At 36.9% G+C, this 20,865-nt stretch overlaps 1 protein-coding gene across 13 annotated transcripts in view; it reads right to left on the bottom strand.

The window, feature by feature from the left end:
* CDKAL1 (CDK5 regulatory subunit associated protein 1 like 1) overlaps positions 1-20,865 on the bottom strand; it is a 610,319-nt gene that overhangs the window by 239,447 nt on the left and 350,007 nt on the right. For all 13 annotated transcript variants that reach the window (XM_005603599.4, XM_014734733.3, XM_023624511.2 and 10 more), the window contains one exon: positions 16,126-16,292. In XM_005603599.4, the coding sequence (XP_005603656.1) occupies positions 16,126-16,292 (167 nt within the window). The remainder of the gene's footprint in view (positions 1-16,125; positions 16,293-20,865) is intronic.

The raw sequence follows: 20,865 nt of genomic DNA, 5'->3' as shown, positions 1-20,865 counted from the left end.
GATTACGTAGTAGCTAGTAGCCACATATGTGATGTATTACAAAACCAAAGTAGGTGCCAGTAAAGTTTTTAGTGTTTTATTTGTTAAGAATATATAATTTAGGTTTAGTAAATCCCATATTGTCTCAGTAGTCTAAAATTTGAGATTCACTTCCACGACTTTGAGTCTGTAACTACTTATTTTCTCTTTCTTAAGTTAGTGGAAATTAATTTGTTACGTAAGGAAATGAAATTATTAACTAACTTTAAGTGACTTATTAAAAAAGCATAGAATAAGGAAACCAAAAAGAACCTAAGAGATCATATGGACCAAACTTCTCTCCTACCACTACTACTTCCAGATGAAGACGTGAAGATTTAAAGAGGTTATGTGATTTGCCTAAGGTAACACAATTAAAATAGTGCTAGAATTAGGGTTAGAACCCAGGTCTTCAGATTTTCAGAAGAGTGTTCTCTTAAATATAACTCTTAAGAGTTGTATTTTATGATAGGTTTTATAATAAAACCTCTTTATTATAGATTTAACTACATTATACCAAAATGCCTTCTAACAGAATATGTGGCTCAATTATTCACTCTGCCATCATATAAATATATCTAACATAAATAAAACCTCCATAATTCTGAATTTTTCATTCTCTTGAAGGGGTATTACATCAACTACCCATTGAAAAAAACCAACTCACAACTAAACCCAAACACTTCCCCTTTTGGGGAAATATTATACTGGGTCATCTGCTGAAGGGTCCTTACTACTTCCTATACAAAAGTCTATTTAAGAGAACTGTGGCAACTTGTAGACATGGCTGGCAATTATAGTAAAGCCAAACATATGACTACCCTGTGACCCAGCAATTCCACTCCTAGGTATACCCAAAGAAATGAATGCCTATGTCTACCAAAAGACAATTATAATAATGTTCATACAAGCTTTATCCACAATAACTGAAATCTGGAAATCATCCTAATGTTCAACAGGAGAATGGGTGAACAAACTGTGATATATTGACACAATGGAACACTTCAGAACAACAGAAAGAAACAAATTCCCAATACACAGAACCACATGGATGACTCTCACAGATATTCTGTTGAGCAAAAGACAAGACAGTAGCATTACAGCAGAAACTCACACCTCTATCTCTGCTCACAGTCACTAGTTACCTATGAGCCACTCCTCCCCCTACAACTTTTGGAAAGTCTCACACTTCCCCCATGAGTCCTGCTTCACTCCCTCACTAGATTGCTTTCTCCTTCCTTATGAGGATACTAGACTTCAGCTTGCTCTGTCAGTCATGAGATTTCTAATGAGAAAATACTTAAAAAGTTGAAAACACCTGATCTAAAAGATACTTTCATACAGGAAAATATACGACAAGATCTGAAATATACTTTCAGATCTGATCATTGTTTTAAGGTAAAAATCCAAAATTCCCATATAACAACAACAATAACAGCTAATAACTACTGAGTACCTTTTCTGTATCAGGTACTGTTCTAAGCATTCTACATATAATAATTCATTGGTATAACAATGTTACTCTATTACAGGCTAAAACACTCTTAAATTTATACAGCATCCCATAAAGCACTGTTGATAGATTATTTAATATTCTTTGTACAGGGTAACTGCTGTTATGCTCCAGCTGATATCTGAAAACATCAACACCCAGAGAAATGTGAAAATTTGCCCAGTGCCCCACAGAAATCAGCAGCACATCGAAGACTACATCAGAGAATGGCCATGATATCAACTAGCAACACTCAGTTCTGTTTTCATGGACTCTCGTCGAGTTTTAAAATCAAGAATGCTTGCTTAAGACATGAGAACAGAGACCCATAAGATACACCACATTGAGGTCCAAGTATTAACTCTTCAATAACCCATGTTCCAAGCAAAAAATGCACTTGAAACTGAGGAAATGAATAGAGGTGAAGGTGGGCCAGGCTGGTGGTAAAGGCAAGAGGGACAGAAGTAGATTATTATTTATTGTGCTTTCTTTTGAAAACTGCATTCCAGAAATGGTAAGGACTTTCAGAAGGAAAGACAGAAAAAACAACTGATAGGCTTCCATTGATAAAACTGAGGGTACACAAAAGAACAGTAGCTGGTGCCCTGGGAGACTTATAAGGATCCACTAAGAGCATAGGGAGTGTCCCAAGCCTGGGGAGATTGGGAGCAAATGCCAGATGGGTGTGTCTGCGGCCACATGGAGCCAGTGACCAAAATGATCCCCAATCCCTCTGCACTCATGAGTGGGGAAGTGGAAGAGTCTGTCTGCAGAAAAATCATTCCTTGAATGACAGAGAGATCTTTGTGATACAGTTTTCTGCAAATTTCATTTCTGTACTGTATTATTTGCAATACAAAAAGCACATACAAGAGAGGAGGGCCATGCTATCCTAAAGAAACCCATTTTTCTCAGGGTTTGGGTGGAGGATGCAAGTCAAGTAACTGATTCTGCATGTTCACTAAAGAAACAGAAAGCCCTGTGTCCCAAGCCTATTGGACACAGGGTTGTATAAATATGATACGACTGCTAAAGCAAGTGTTGAGATGATTATTTCACACCAAATACTAGATGATGAAATGGCAAAACAATTCTTTAAAATGCTATCTTGTTTTCTTTTAAGTTCTAGGTCAAATCAAATAAAATGAGTTTGAAAAGATTTCAGAAGGCTCAAAATTAGAGATGAAATAGAAAATTAAAAATCTATCTCATTCAGTTCAATCCCTTCAAAGTGTTGTTCCCTTTTCAGAGAGACTGAGATGTGAATGGAATGATCAAGATTCCACTAATTTGTCAGATTAATGACAAACTGATTGCGATGCAGGTCTTCCACTTCTGTGAAGATTTCAATACAGCCAGGACCCATTCAGTTAGAATAATAATAAATAAAAACATCATAAAGATATTTTAGCAAAAACGTTGGAAATAAAACTGAGGAACTTTAAAATCGGTGTTTACTTCCATGACAGTAAAACAAATTTCTGCAGATTTCAAAATGGCTCTTTAATTCCTAGAATTAAATATCCTCAAATATTTTCCAGTGCTTTACTGCAAATTCTGGAGTTTCCAGCTATTAATTACAAGTTTGATATCTTTTCAGTTTAGTAAAGGAGCATCAACAGCAAACATCTTTCTGATTAACAAATGCCTAATCAGAAGACTGAAGATGATGGAGCGTGGCACAATGAAGGGGACATCATATATCACGAAAACAAAGTATATTTATGAATCGAGACCAACGGCAGTTTCAACAACATAGAAGACGGTGATTGTGGAACTTGAATTACCTATGAGAACAGAAATAATGAAATAATATTTGCTATGGTTCTTAACAAAAGAATAAAAAAGACGGCTGGCCCCGTGGCTGAGTGGTTAAGTTCGTGTACTCCACTGCAGTGGCCCAGGGTTTCACTGGTGTGGATCCTGGGTGTGAACATGGCACCGCTCATTGGGCCATGTTGAGGCGGCGTCCCACATGCCACAACTAGAAGGCCCCACAACTAAGATGTGGGGGGATCTTCCCTCCCACAATCCCCACAATAAGATGTATTGGGGGGATTTGGGGAGACAAAGCAGAAAAAAAAAAGATTGGCAACAGTTGTTAGCCCAGGTGCCAATCTTTAAAAAAAAGAATAAAAAAAAAAAGAGGGAAGCAACCAATTATTATAGGCAGGATTCAGTGTATGTATGCCACATTGTTTTCTATGTGGTGCTGAGAGCTACAAGTATCTGAGGTACACATTTTAGTCTGTAAATCTTTGTGATTTCTGTAAGGGTGATGTTCGTTACAGGCCACTGAAAGACTCAATTAATAGTGATCTTTTGCTGTCAATAACCTACTAATGTCATGAGCTCCTCCTCAAGAGGTTTACAAGGGCAGATGGTACCATAAGTGATTGATAGCACCTTTGACATGGAACACAAAAATTAAGCAAGAAAACTGACTCAACCCCACACACTAATGGTCTAACAGATATAGAAGTGCCCCATTTCATGGCATGAATAATATTTACTGACATCAGCAGGAATAAAGGAGTAAAAACTTCTGAAAATCCTCTCCTCCATAAAAGCAATGAGGATACTGAAAAAATGGTCAGAATCAACGTGTTCAGAATTCTGGAAATTAACTAAAGGCTTGCAGTGATCTGGGGAGCATTGATTCAAGAAAAACGAATCTTGATAAGAACAGCAAGTATGCAACATTATAAATCTGCTCTTTTCTCACCTCCCATTCCCCAGCTCTACGGTAGCCTTGAAAACCAAGTGCCTTCAATCATGGTGAAAACCAGCAGCCTGGCAGCCACTGGAGGTGGAAAAAGAGGGTTGGAGCTCCTTCAAAGCCTCATTCCCAGAAAATTATCACTATTTGACCTGTCTGATAGGTTCCCTGAAAGACACCACTCACAAGGCTTGCTTATTTAACCTGATCTGGCACTCACCCAGTGAGAATAGCCTTTTTCCTAGCAGTATTTGTCAAAAATAATTAGCTCAACTGTTTGACATCATGGCTGCCCAAGGCTGTGAAGAACAGGGCCAACAATAAGCAAACCATGAAGCTTAAAAGGAAAAGCTAGGGAATATAATGTTTAGAAGGGGCTTTCAAAAACACCAACATATTCCGGGGAATGTAGAAGGCCATGTGCAAGCATAGGGCTGTGTGCATGTCCAGTCTGTGCTCTGTAAAGACCTGAGAAAGTCCTCAGCTCTCATCTCTGGCTAAACGTGAGGTTTTACACAAGCAGGAAGTGAATGCAAGGATGGAGTTGTAAGCAATCTGACTGAGCATTGAAGGCATGCTCCAATATGCACATGGGGCTCCTCTGCAAAGAGTGAGAGACTCAATGGTTCCAGGAACTTAAGGAAATCTCTATCAAATCATTAGCTGACCACTACGCCAACTGCGTAGGGACTTCACTGGCCACACATAACAAAGAGTACAGACTTTACAGAATTAATTGAGAAAAGTCACTAAATAAACAACAACAGCAAACCCTGGGGAGGGAGGAGTATTTGACTTCCAGAACTGCTACTTTATATTTAAATGTATACTGAGGCCGGCCCGGTGGCACAGCAGTTAAGTTCACATGTTCCGCTTTGGCAGCCTGGGTTTTGCTGGTTTGGATCCAAGGTGCGGACATGGCACCGCTTGGCAAGCCATGCTGTGGTAAGCATCCCACATATAAAGTAGAGGAAGATGGGCACGGATGTTAGCTCAGGGCCAGTCTTCCTCAGCAAAAAGAGGAGGATTGGCAGCAGACGTTAGCTCAGGGCTAATCTTCCTCAAAAAACAAAAACAAAATGTATGCTTAAATGTCTAGTTTTCAAAAAAACCAAAAATTATAAAACATGCACAACACACAGATAAAAATATGGCTCACACACAGGAAAAAAAAGCAGTCAACAGAAACTGTCCCAGAAAAAGCCCAGATATTGAACTTACTAGACAAAGACTTTAAACCAACACTTTAAATATGTTCCAAGAAGTAAAGACAACCATGTTTAAAGAACTAAAGGAAAGTATGAGAATGATATCTCACCAAATAAAGAATATCAATAATGAGATAGAAATGGTAAAAAAAACCCCAAAACAAATTCTTGGGGACGGCCCCGTGGCTGAGTGGTTAAGTTCGTGCACTCTGCTTCAGTGGCCCAGGGTTGCACCGGTTTGAATCCTGGGTGTAGACCTGGCACCGCTCATCAAGCCATGCTGAGGTGGCATCCCACATGCTACAACTAGAAGGACTCCCAACTAAAAATACACAATTATGTACTGGGGGTCTTTGGGAGAAAAAGGAAAAATAAAATCTTAGAAAAATAACAAACAGAAATTCTGGCATGAAAAGCACTAGAATTGAAATAAACAATGCACTAGGGGGGCTCAGCAGGAGATCTGAGCAGACTGAAGAAAGAATTAGCAAACTTGAATACAGGTCAACTGAGATTACTTGGTTTGAGGAACAGAAAGATAAAAGCATGAATAAAAATTAACAGAGCCTCAGAAATCTGCGGGACAGCATCAGGCCTATCAACACACACATCATGTGAATTCTAGAAGGAGAGGAAAGAAAAAGTCAGAAAGAATATTTGAAGAAACAAAGAAAACTCCCAAATTTGAAGATTAATCCAGACATCCTAGAAGCTCTACAAACTGTAAACAGGATAAACTCAAAGAGCTCTATAAGTAGATACCTCACAATCAAACTTTTGAAAGACGAAGAGAGAATCTTGATAGCAGCAAGAAAAGCAACTTACCATGTATAAGAAATCCTCAATAAGATTAACAGTTGATTTCTCATCAGAAATCAGATGCCAGAAAGCAGGGGGATGACATACTCCAAGTGCTGAAGAAAAGACTATTAACCAAGAATTTTATATCTAGAGAAGCCATCCTTCAAAAATGAAGAAAAAATTAGGATATTCTCAGATTAAAAAAACTAAGAGAACGTGTTGTTAGCAGAGCTGTTAGAAATACTAAACAGTGTCTTCCAGGTTGACGTGAAAGGATACTAGACAATAACTTCAATCCACATGAAGAAATAAACAACACCAGCAAAGGTAACTATAAATGACAGTATAAACGTGGTTTCTGTTTGTAACTCTTGTCTTTATCTTATCTAATTTAAAAGACAACTGCATAAAGCACTACAAATTATAAATGCTGATGGGTATACACTGTACAAAGATATAATTTGTATGACAAAAAACAGCATAAAGAAGGGGAGAGGGAATTGGGCTATACATAGGAGTAAAGTATTTGTATACTACTGTAAAGTTGGTATTAATCCAAACTCGATTGTTATAAATTAAGATATTACTTGTAATCCCTAAGGCAACCACTAAGAATATAACTAAAAATATACATATAATAAAAGAAACAACAAGGGAATTAAAACAGCATACTAGAGAATATCTGTTTACCACAAAAGAGGGCTGTGTGGGTTGAATTGTGTCTCACAAAACGATATATTGAAGGCCTAAGCCCTGGTACCTGCAAATATGATCTTAGTCGGAAACAGTCTTTACAGAGGTAACCGAGTTAAATGAGGTCATGGTGAATCAAGGTGAGCCCTGATCCACTGACTGGTGTCCTTGTATGAAGAGGAAATTTGGACGCAGAGACAGAGAGAGAGAGGAACACCATGTGAAGACTGAAGCAGAGAGTGTGGTTATGCGTCTACCAGCCAAGCAATGCCAAGACTGCCAGTAACCACTAGAAGCTAGGAGAGAGGCCTGGAACAGACTATCCCTCAGAAAGGAACGAACCCCGCCAACATTTTGATTTTGGACCTTTGGCCTCCAAACCCGTGAGAGAATAAATTTCTGTTATTTTAAGCCACCTGACCTGTGGCACTTTGTTACAGCAACCTTAGGAAACTAACACAAAGGCAGGAATAGAGGAATAGAGGAACAAAAAATAACAAGGATCTGTTGAATGGGAAAAACGAAGGCTGAAAATACAGTAGCAAATTAATTAAAAGATTAATGTCTAAAATTTCAACTGATCAGAATGTAGGCTGATATTCCATTGACATTGCATAATAAAAGCTGATATAAAGCTTTCTTTTTATATACATTTTAACATGTGACTAGGAAGGTTACATCTTTAGAGACAGACTTAGCCACAATATTTTCTGTAATCAAACGTTCTTTTATATGAGGCAAACTTTCCAGTGCTTTTTAAAAACAGACAAAAATACATGGTATAAAAAAGAAAGAGAAGAGATTCCCCCCTAAACTAATGAACAATTGGAGAACTTTCAACATTAACCAATTTGATTCTCTCTGGCCCACGTGCAGCATCCTCTGATACTAAAAATGATTTATTACTCATAGACCATTCACTGCCATTATAATCTATTTGCTAGTTCTGCTAAAACACATGGAAATAAAAGGGTTTTTAATAATAATAAACCCTTACATTTCCAATTTTGGAAACAATCACTATTTACTGTTAAATGCCATTAAAGAATTTTGAACTTAAATTTTGAAAGCTTAACATTTTCATGTGGATTATTTTTGTGGTAGGTAAAGGAAGATGTGGGAAAAAGAACAGATGCATACTGTACCTAAAAACAAAAAGCAATTTAGTAGATTAGAAATGAATAGAAGCAAAATAAGGAAGTGCACTTTGCTTTCTGAAAAATACGCACAATGTCCCTCAACTATTCTATGAACCATTAACTTCGTTACTAACCTTTCTGTTCTACACCATGAATCACCTGAAAATTCCATTACCCACCTGATATAAAATATGAGGATTTCATTTTACTAAGTGCTGAATTAGCAAGTGCCTACGGCAGGCTTTCATAGGCTATCAGAGCAAAGAAATCGATACAGAAATGATCTTAGAACCAAAAGTATAAACGAAAGTACGCTGATTGCCTTATGTGTTAGCTGTTCTCCATGCTTATGAAGGAAAGTCAAAGGCAGCTTTTCTCAATGGTTTGAGCATAACTGACTTCCTAAATTAATGAGGAAGATAAAGCCCACAGATGGTGTATTGTGGAGTTTGAACTATACTAATTTTGACAGGTGACATGGAAGCCTTCTCAGCTACTCCTGTGAAATTAAGGATTCAGGGGAATGGCAATGTGAAATGCCTTTTAAGATGCAAATTAAACTATATCCATATCTAATGCCCTCTTTTAAAAACTGAAATATATACTAGAATGCTAAAAGATAAAATAGGAATCTTTGTATGCCACAATTGAAATAGGTAAAGTGCCAGGCTGCTCAAGGATTCTAGAATTTTATATAAATATACTTCATATATACTTTTTTTTGTTAGAGGATATATATACACAGAGAGACACAGTTCCAGATATTTGGCTATGACATCAGCTTCTTTATAAAGCATTTGCTGAGGCCTTTTCACTCATCATCTTAACACACGTTTTATCCCTATGTTCTTTTCCTCCCAGGAAAATGATCATCTCTTTTGGGAATGAATATCCATATGCCACTGCATTTCAGGAGCAATATGCAATAAGTTAGGCCAATGACAAGAGAAAAAACTGATGAGATTAGTGGTTGAGAAGTTTGGATAGTTTTTACCACAAAGTGGACTACAGCATTTTATGGTAACCAAAAACGATTTGACCACTTATATTCCCCACACTGAGTCTAGACTCCCACGCACGCTATCCGGTAATTTAGAAACTGGAGAGCAGCAGTGAAGCCCACAGGGTAGGCCTCTGTATAAATTACTGATGGCAATATAAATAGAATTTTTAAAAAGGCATTTTCCATTGTGCTCCCCATGAAGACAGAGGTACTCAATATTTTCTACATGAGAAACATTCAACCACAAAATAGTTCATTTTTCCATGAAAACATACCTGGGATGATAAGCATAAAATAAAGTTCCTAATGAAACCATTTGAGCCAGTGGCTGTGAGGGCAGGAACAAAGAGTAATCTGTTCTGAGATCGAGTCTATTTATGAGTTCATTTCTTTTTTGGGTCCTAATGTAATCATGAGCCTTAATCATCCAGACTGAATATTACAAACTGAGGCTCAGTAGTAGGAAGCAATAAGCTATGTAAATTTTTCTGAGTGGGTGCTTAGTTCAAGAAAAGCTTAGGCTTCTTGGGCCTGGCTGGAGTCGGGAGCTAAAGCCTGGGAAAGGGAACAAGTGAGGATCACAGGAATGAATGGGCTGAGACAGAAGTATGGGCAGAGATGCAGGTGTTTTAGTAGAAGGGCCTGCCTGAAGCTTTGATGATGCTCAGATCTAGATCCACTGGGGAAGCTGCAGAGTTGGAATGTGGGCTGGAGCCTGCAATCACGCTTATATGGAACAGTATTTCAATTTCCCTTTATATCAGAAGCGGGCAAGTCATTCGGCAAACACCATCTTCCCCTCTAGAGGGGCCGCTCCCAGCTCTCAGAATTAGGCTCCTGGTAAAGCCTGATAGACCTTTTACTATGGATATAAATCTTTTTATTATTTGATGAGGGTTTTCTCTCCCCAAATTTTCAGACAGGCACAAAACTTTGGTTGCCAGTTTCAGGAGTTTCACTGACTGCTTGAAATCTACTCATGAATGCCAGGTTAAGAATGAAGTAAAGTGCTGATGATCATAATTGGCAAGAAACTGGGTGGGAACAGTCAGATCAAACCACACAGTGACATGTCTGAAAAGCTATATGTGGATGATGGAAATAAAGGATTTTTCCTTTCCATTTTCTTGCTCAAAATAAATCATCTACCATGTCCTTCTATTCATCAAAAGGGGGGAAACTTTTGTATATAACAGCACAAAATCTATTTGCATACTTTTCTGTTTTTCTGGAAAGTATAAGCCCCAAGGATAAAAAAATTTTAAAGACCCCATGTGAACTGCTTAGTTCAGTTTGGAAATTTTGTATTCCTTTGACAAAACAAGCACAGCAGGTACTAAATTTGCTATTATTTTGAAACTATGAGGCATTTTTAAAAAGTCTGCCAAGCCAAGCATACTATTAATATTCATAAATTACCATGCAAAACTCCTTTACAGATATCTACTGTCTTTTACCAGATAGATTAATTTTGTTAAATATACAATTAGGTTAGTAGATAAGGTCATTTAACTAGAAGTAAACATACAAAAATCAAGGGTAGTGGGAAACTCATTTATTGTAGTGATTACAAGATTTCCCAACCAGAAACAGATAAAGCATTTAAAATATCACTATTTACAACTAACCGTACATAATACAACATATATAATATATATAACATAAATACACTAAACGTAAATCTTGTTAAAAAGTATACATATTAATTCAAGCTAAATAAAATATACTATAATATCAATGTGAATATTAGTGTCAATATTTTTCGGCAATATTTTACAGAATAATATAAATTTAAAAATAAATAATTTGCTTTATTCATAATTTAAAGGTAGGAAAATCCTTAATACTATGCATTTGCCCTCCAGTTCAATCAACTTGCCCTCCCTGGACCAGGCTGTAAGTAATACACTAAAATTCGGATACAATTTTAAGGCATACAGGACTCTTAAAGGGAGATTACAGCTATTTTAAATGATTCATAACACAGGGAGAGCCAGAATAGCTTAAATAAAATCCACAGATACTTCCCCTATCTCTTACTGGTCAATACCTTTAATATCTTTTCCCTACCAGCCAACCCATAAAACTAAAAACAAGACAAATTGCCTGATTTTAATTTCTCCTCCTTGACGATTCATTCACTGCTGACTTCTCTGATTGGGATTATAAAAAAGCTAAGCAGCAGGAAGAAGAAAGAAGTTAAGAGCCTAGACAATCTACAAATTCAGTAATCATACAATGAGCCCATTTGCTCTAGGCAGTCCTAAAGATACTACCTATCACGATGATATTTTAGCAGGGCAAATAAACAAAACACATCCTTTATATGGATTTTCCCCCATCATCCAGTGCATCTTCAAAGACGTGTGACTCGTAAGAGAGAAAGACATATGACAACCATCCACAAACTCTTCTAAAACTAGATGCTCAGCACAGACATGAAGATAGTGCAACATATATGAGACATGAAGTCAAGGAACAGCTAAACTTAGAGCTCTCACATCATTCTATACGCATTTATTAAGTGTGTGTTATCACAGGCACTGAACTGCAAAGATGAATAAGACAGCCTCTCCCTAAAGATAACAGTTTTGTTAGATTTACATGCAAATAAGTAATCATGGTGCACCATGAGTGTTGACAGAGATTCTGAACAGAGTCTGACAAAGCATGGAAGGAATCTACAAAGTATCTGGGAAGGCTTTGTGGAAGATGTGGTACAATAAAAAGCATATTAGAGTCAGACAAGATTAGAACCAGTTTAATGGCTAACTAGCTTTGTGATTTGGCCAATTATTTAACCCTTTTAAGACTTGCCTTCTCAATCAATAAAACGAGGATAATGACATCTATATAGCCTAGCTTGAGGTAAGAAGGAAAAGAGATAATGTGTGTAAAGCAATCAGCATGGTTTCTTGAAAATAAGTGCCTGATAAATTCTACTGATATTATGACGATGATGATGATGATGATGATGATGATGACGATGCAATCTTGAAAAAAAGTTACCAGTGATTTCTGGCGCCCGCTTAGCAGTAGCTCTTGTATCAGTATCACTGGCCTCATTAAGCCTTGTTGGGTTCATGTGTATTATGTTCAGTCTGAATTAATACCTTAGCTGTAGGCTACCTACAATTAAGAAGGGAAAACTAAGCAATGTAAGTTTCAGAGGTGATCAAATTCACAAGCTGCTCCACTTTCTATAAGGTCAGAGTTCATCAAAAAGGAATATGTTAGGGTTAATACCTTAGCGAGATTAATAGGAAAGCAAACACACAAGGAACGTCTGTTACGTGTCTCTATGGGGGCAATATATTAGTGAACACATGAAGTAGCAGATATTAGTACATCTGATTACTCATTATGACGAACTGTCATCACATGGCAAGTATCGAATAGGAAAAAATTAAAGTAAAAATTTCAGGAGTATGAAATGATAAAAAAAGATACAGGCTATATAGAAGGCAACCTAAGGGTACCAAAGGAACCAGAGAATGGGGATATAATGGAAGAAGCATCTTAAGAACCTGTATGTCATGCTAAAGAGCTTACCGTTATCCTATGGGTAATGGAGAGGCATTGCAGACTTTAAGATGAGGTAAAATGTTTTTTAATCTATTGTTTTTATCTCATATCCAAATTTAGAAAGTATTGCATGAGCTCATAATTATGTTTCTTCAATGTCAGGATGTTTTTCATATATATATATTTGAAATATCCCTTTGTCAGCTATATCAACATTTAAAATGAATCACATACTGTTTTTCTAAGGCAGGTGATAAAAAGAGGGTTTGTAGATATTCCAAACAGACACTGGACTAATTGCCTGCCTGTTAGGGATTAAGAATCCTTCCTCCCCTCCTTCTATTCACCACACATTTATTTAATATCTACTACATAAAGTGCCACACATAACACCAGATTCTTGATAAAACCTGAAAAGTGCAGCCTATGTTAAGTATAATATGCATTTTCTATTCCTGTAGGGATCTAATAAAATGTATTATCAGGAGATCTATTTTTCCACACCATACTTTTAAGTAATGATAGAAACTTTGGTATTTTCCTTTAAATGATTTCCCCTTTAAACTGTTCAGTTAAAAAAATAAAGCTGGTAAGATGGTTTTTAAAAAAAATCTCAAGAGTCAGGTGAATGTGAAGTGGACAGAAGAAGAGGAAGGAAAACAGCCCAGGGAACTGCTCTATAATTAAAGTCTGTAGTGTGAAGCATCTTCCAGAGACACAAGAAGGCTGGATCCTATTGCACAGTTCTTAAGGGATCCTCACCGTGAGGGTATTAAAGCATCAGAGTAGTTATGTGAAGAGTGGGTTCTTTCTATCCCTATACCTTAAAAAATCACCACCTGTCATTCACTGGTGTTATTTTTTTTCTGTTTTCATCTTTTCTCCCGCTTTTATTTTCCTCTTCTTGGTGAACTCTCTTAAGCACTCTTTTAGATAAGTCAAGTAATTTCTGTGGAGTGGTTTCAGTGGAGTGAGAGGAAAATGGGGAAATACAGTGTGTCAGTGAGCAGCGGCTGAGGCTCATCAGGTTTGGGCTCCCTTCCCTAACGTCCTTTTTTTCACCCTGGGAAGCCAGTGAAGCCTCTGCAGCTTGGTTACTTTTCCTGTTACAGAAGGATATGTTTGTGAAACACTGCAAGCTCTGGGCTCCCCCACCCAGAGGAGGCTAAGAAGACCCACCAAGGTGTGAAGGTCTTGTCAAAGGAACAAAGAAAGAATCTAAAAGCTCTTACTTCCAGATACTGTGAGTCTTTTATTCCTGCACACCTTCGCCTGTTTGTTTCATTTTGTTCTGTTTCCTTTGGATTGCTTTCTCCTTTGCTGTGGCACAACAGGACTAGATTACTCCCTGCTTAGGAGGTGCACAGGAATGGGTGGCTTTCTGTGGGACAAACTCTCACTCTTGAAGTTCATTTACTTGGGCATCTTCTGTTGCCTCTTATGGTGAGAATGTTAAGACTTCAAAGTTCAAGACTACAGAGTGAGCTCTACAATTTATTTTACAAAGAAGGCTCTTCCTTTGTTCACCCTTTTATTCACTCACTTATTAAGTCACTACTGGGCGGAGCAGATCCAGAGGTAGATACGACAAAGTCCTTGCCTCATGAAGATGACAATGTAGAGGGAAGGCCAACGTTATAGATATCTTACAGCAAGAATTTAAAAAAAGGTGACGTCATGACAATCAGAACTTAACACTCTAACCGCAGTCTATGAATTAAACATCTGGGGTTTTTCCAGGTAAAGTGTAAGGCTATATTTAGCATATTCTGCTCATTTTTACAAGCTTTCCTGGAGTATCTATGCGGAGGTTAACAACTCTAGCTCTACTTTAGGTGCTGAACATTAGGATTTTCTATAAATGTGGCATTAATTTCTGCAATCTTGCAGTTAATTCAAGTGCTGAATTTATTCCAAGAGATATTTAGCTAGTCATTTCAGAGCCAATACGTGATTTTCTTCCCCCTTGGGTTTACTCCAGGTCTGAACTTCTCTGACTTTAGCTACCACGGTTCCCTTGATCCTTGATGAGATTTTTGTTTTTTCAATCCAAAGAAACTGGCATGTTATCTACTATACATTGGTAAGGCTGATTTCCCTTCCTACCCACCACGCATCTAGTGTATCTCTGGTCTTCATGATGTATGCCTCGCATTTACTGCAAATATAGCAAGATGGCTACAGCTCTTAGCACATTGAGTTTTACACAGAATCACTTGCTTTTTCAAGTGTTGAGTCAAAAAGCTAAGCAGAAATTGACATGCCTGTGACTTATTTTTACATAGCAAATCATAATTGTCGCACACTGTCCAAAGTACCAAAGTTAACATATAAATCATAAACCTTTACTAAAAAGATCTGGTTAGGAAAATGTGAATAACAAAATTGAAATTGCTAAATTTCTTCATCACATATTTATAATTAACGATCAGATTGCTATCAGCTCTGTTTTCAGAATTTCTAAAATATATTGTTGATATTTGGGAGGCTTTTCAGCAACAACCTCTACAAGTATAGGCCTCAAATCAAATCAACAGAAACAATCTTTTAAATTTTTGAATATTAATTTCTATACGCTTTAAATTTCAGCAACTATACTTGTTTTTAGGTTTTTGGGATGTTATTTTTCTGGACAAACTAACTGCAAAGAACATACAATTAAAAATGTAAGTGACATGCTTCTATACTTTGCACATGATGTTCCAACAGCACTTATTAGATTTCCTGTCCATAACTATGGGCCTAATATAATTATTTTATTTCTCAAATAAGAGTCATGGATCCTAGTATGTGCTTTTTCATTTAACTGGCTGCTCCCGTATCCCTATTCCTTGCTCAGATTTATTGTGGCATTTGTCATCAGGTGCCACAGTTACTTGTACACAGCTATTTTTCTAGTTTAATAATAAGCTACTTGAGGGTAAGCATCCTGGTCCATGGAAGGTATAAAAATGAAACCAGGGATCTCACATTACCACACCTCCTTCTTTTTCCACAGTGATCACAAAAGAACCAAGTAGAAGAATACCAAGCTCTGTGTCTTTTTGATTCTACTTCACCTCTAACTATCCCCAAAGGGATGAAATTTAAATTCATCCTCAAACTTAACAGCACAGCACCCTTACCGATAGGGCTAAGAGTAGGTCAGATAACGTGATGTTCACTATTGGTTACAAAATTAATGCAACGTATTAGCAGTCCTGAATGGGACAAGGGTTCAAATGGAGGAAGTGAGGCAAATTTATGCAATGGAAAATTGAAGGGCTGAAAGAAGAAACAAAGAACTGTGACAAGATGCCAAGTACTGAAAAATCTAGGCAACAGTAATTAACGGTGGGGAAGCGAAAACAACGTGCAGAGTGACAAAGGAGGGGATGCGAAATTCTTGATTCATTCGTGGTAAGATGGGGCCACAAAAAAACCATGAAAGTAGATTTAAATGAAGCTCATGTGATGATGCTGCGGCTGCCACATTGTCTGGATTGGTTCATGTCTGTGTCAGCATGGAAATGTGGTGCTTTCCTTACCTCCAGATGCTCTAAAATATAAGGCGGATTTGTCATGCCAAGCCTCAGCATTGCTCCCTCAGGAATCACTTCAACCAGTTTCCACAGCAGTGCAGGGAGACTGGTGCCAATATCTCTGCCATAAGCCCCTGTGTCTTCACTGGTCAACCATATCTCACAAACACCCTCTGTGAATCAAAGGAGATAATTAACAAATCTATTGCAGAGCTGTTTCCCTCATCATACAGCTGCTCACTCTTTTTAATGCTGTATTTCTCAACACTATTATGCAGGCGGTCTGGGTATTCAATTGCAGAGAAAAAGCAGCTTATCCCATGGCACTGGGTTATTAAGTTCATTTTATGAACACCAGAGAGTTACAACAATGCTGTAAATTATCAGTGCGTCCTATGGAGTGATTAACATTCACAGCCAATCAGTTCAACTGTGCTTCCTCCAAAACACTTTGATCAAGACTAAAGCTTCAGCCCATCACAGAGAATACCGATTTTATTGAACACCATAAGCCCTGGAACTGAAACAGTCACTCTATGGAATAGGTACTATGAGCAGTTAACTCACTAATCAGTCTGTCACCAACCCAAGGAAAAATGTCAAATGTAGTTAAGGTTTAACTTACAAATTATTAATTATAAGGTACCCATTTCTCCCCTAGTAACTATTCTATTTTTTGTCTTCTTTATTCACTTAAGAATACAGTATATTGTATTGCTGCATTCAAAGAAACTGGTTGCTGTATAAACTAAGTATTTGTGTTAGAAAACCTGTTTACTGAGCTTTTATCCTATTTTCCATCAATCAGACTTTCAGAAAATGTATGTATGTCTTGCTGTTGTTGTGTTATAAAGAATCATGATTTCAAATATTACAGCCTATAGCCACATCTTTCCAAAAATCGAAAGGAAATGCTTCTGGATAACATAGTACTATTTAAAATGAATAAAGTAGAGTTAGCAAGAGCCACTCAGGTTTTCATGGCACAAAGAACCTTTCTGAACACCTATTCAACTAAAGGATTAGCCTATTTTAAAAAGCCAAATGATTCACAAGGCTATAACAAACAGTGAAATGGGCCTGTGAAATTTGTTCATGCTAAAGTGATTTGTTGCTTCTGAAGAACCTCAACACACACACAAGGCACATAAACAAAGACTACAGCCTAAACCAAAAGTAGAAGTTTCTAGAAAGAGTCTTAGAATTATAATTTTAAATTGTCTTTAGTTTACATAACAGAAGAATTTCAAAAATACATTTAAATATTCCTAGCCAAGAGAGACAACAAATAAAACACATGGGTTTTATGTGAACATTAACTTAAAACTTATAAAGAAGAAAAAAGTAAAGATCTACGCTCTAACATGTTCTACAGACGTGGAAAAATATACATGAAGTTCAGATCTCTAATCACTATTCTTTCCTTTAGAATAAGAGATATATTTACTTTATCAGAAAACTATCCAATCCACATAAAAATATGTTCACTTTCCCCCACTTGCCTATCTTTCTGAGACATGCACATCCTCGCCCACACCCATACAACATGGAAAATACAAGGATAGAAATAAAATTTTAGTTTCCCCAAATTAAAGAATCAATGACTTAGCATAGAGAACCGGAGATATCAAAAAATAGCTCCCATTTAAAAAGTTGGAGTTGTTTTTAGTATTTGAAAATCAGTAGTATTATGAATATATAGGTTTTTTAATTTAAATTAAATATGTAGTTCAGAAATTAATAAACCCTTGCTTAGTTTTAATCATTTAATAAAAAGTTTTATCATTAAAAGAAATAGTCTGGCACATTCATAGACTACCTTTGTAGTCTTATAATTTTATAAATATTCTCTGTACATGGAGTAAATATTTTCCTATTTAAAAAATGGGTTGCAATTAGTGTTATCATCTTAATTTTAGTATTACACATGTATCAGACACTGGACTCATACGAGATTTTTTAAAAAAATCTTATCACAGAATCCAGTCCAGGAAAAGAGATGGCTAAGTAACAACATAAAGGGATTTTAAAACACTCTGAAAGAGGTTATAAAAACAGGACGTTATCCATGATTTTCCAGTTACTGGCATTTGAGCAACACAATATGAATATTTTAAAATGAACAGAATAATTTTAATTTATAATGTTTCCATCCAAATGGTTCCATGTTACGCCTTATGTAGAGAGAGCGAGTTCCTGGAACAGTGCCTTGCTGTTGCTACATGAAAATAGAAGGGGAAAAATCACTATGAATAGGAATGGAAATAACATCCATGGCAGAAAACAGCAGCCAGCTCTTAAAGCTGCATAGGTGGGGACTAATAGCCCCCTGGTGGGCTGAAACTTCAAATTAGATCACATAAAGAGGAAGCAGCTGTAACACTAAATCAGCAACAACAGGAATATTGGTCTTGATGTCTCCAAGATCAAGGTTGCTAAAATGCTCTATATAATAGCAACCTGGTTTAAAACACAATGAAATGAGAGAACACGTGCAAAATGAGAAACCCCTAGACTTGAGGAGAATTGTGCCTTGCCAATTCAATCCAAAAAATCTGTCAAAGGTGACTTCTTCTTAATCACTGTGGAAAAGTTCAGATCTTGTAAGGTTATATTTCACATATTAATTGTAATGAGAGCTGATCCCTCAAATAATTAGGATATTGAAAGTCATTCCATACTAACGGTGAAGCTAAATGTGGAATCCCCATACCTGACATTCTTTCTCTGGGAAGTCTTGTGATTACTCATAGCACAAGAAGTGCCTGCCAGGTCAGCTTGCATATGAATTCACCAAGGAAACTGAAGGCTACAGACCACAATCACTAACGGATATTGGGACACATGCATGCTTCTATCCGCACACTTAATTGGTTATACTTATGGGCAGAAGTGCTTGCCTAGACAGCTTCAGTCCTTAAGGACTTCAGTTATGAGCTATATTCCTTTGCACATTCATTTCTTAATTCATTCATCAAACATTTATTAGACCCCTACCTACTATGTGCCCTGCAGCTCTTCCAGCTCATGACATATATGGATTCATCACTAAACTTCTTTGATCTAAGATTGGTTACTACCAGGAGCTGGCAAGGGGACAAGGATAAATATCCTGGGAACTTCGGTACATCCCTATCGATATCGGGTGGTGGGAGATGGGGGTGGGTATTGGAGAACACAGCCTTAGAAACCAAAATGAAGGGTGAACTGGGCTGGCTTGAAGTGGATATAATGTCAGCCCCAATGAGACAGGCCCAGTCTGCACTATAATGTGGACTTTGAATAATACATGTCAGAAAAACAAACACATGAAATGAAAAAGAGAAGCAAGCAGGAAGAACTGAGATAAGAGAAGTGAATGTCCAGTAAAAACTCTCATGGCTGTAAAAATAAATACATACAAAAAAAGAAAATGGTGGGTAGAAAAGTGAGAGACAGAAATTAACATTTTTTATGCATCCAAGGAGAAATTTTACTTTTTCCTAAAATTGTGCATCCGCCTGACTTTTGTTCATTTTCCTTAAACTGTTCAGTCTATCTGATTTTTCTAACCAATATTAGGTTTATCGGATCATCTATCATCCTTGTGTAGTGTTAATTTAGTAAAAAGAAAATACTAGGAAGAAATGAAATGGATCTTACAAGGGAAAACCCTACAAAAAGTTTAGTTATTAGAATTCATTATCATTTTACCCAAGTAATTACAGATCAGCTTATAGTTGAAACACATAGTATTTGCCTCTTATTAGAGAGCAACCTCAACAGCTGGATTCTGATCTCTGATTCACAGTAGTTTGACTTGACAGAGGATGGAAAAAGCAGAAGACATAAAAGGTTAACAATAAAAGAAAGATAATATCCTCAATAAAATAGTTTCACAACAAAGAAAATCCTTTCCGAAAAATCAAACTTTGCCAAAACTCAATTTCAAAAGACTATGACTCACTATGACTTTTCCTGTGTATGAGCTTCACTGTAATAAACTAAAATATGAGTGAAGATTGATTTCATCTGGTCGGAGAAGTGAAATTTCGCTAGCAGTTCTTGCTTTATCATTGGGGAAAATTTCCACCATAATAAGTTGTTTCATTTATTCCATTATGAGTAGAGTCTCTAAAAATAGGGATTGCAAAAATACAAAGACTGTAAACTGATTAACGGGATCAACAGTTAAAGGAACTACATGGCAAGAAAATCTACATCAACTTAAACACACAAAAAAAATCACCTCGAAATCTGCTAAATCGCTCTTCCTCAGAAGACGTGTTCCCTCCCTTCTCCTCCTGGCTTGTGCTCTCCGTTACTATCATTGGCCCTTCCTCTCCTCCTCTCAAGTCCATTTCCTACTCTTTCTTCTTTCTTCACCATTGAAGCCTTCATTCGCCATTTTCTTCAACGGCCAAGAGGAAATGTGAATTAAAAACAATTTGTTATATTTACTTAATATGCATTAAATTCTCTGCTCTTAATTCCTGCTTCTCTATTTTAAGAGTCACAGTGCATATTAATTAGATTTTTATGGACTCTTTCTTCTTAAAAAAAAAAATCTTGGAAAATTCAGAAATAAATATGGCCCTCCGTATAAGCATTTGAAAGGTCATGGAAATTTCTCCAGTGGCAATGTTTCTAAGTAACAATATACATAGGCAGCCATCCATCTATTTAGCCTATTCATTTAATAGCGAATTAGACAATATAACTCCCTGGGTCCCTTCTAATCTTATTATTGGACAGAAAGGTTTTGTG

Source organism: Equus caballus, chromosome 20, assembly GCF_041296265.1.
Source record: "Equus caballus isolate H_3958 breed thoroughbred chromosome 20, TB-T2T, whole genome shotgun sequence".
NCBI lineage: Eukaryota > Metazoa > Chordata > Mammalia > Perissodactyla > Equidae > Equus > Equus caballus.
This window is presented reverse-complemented; position numbering and strand designations above follow the sequence as displayed.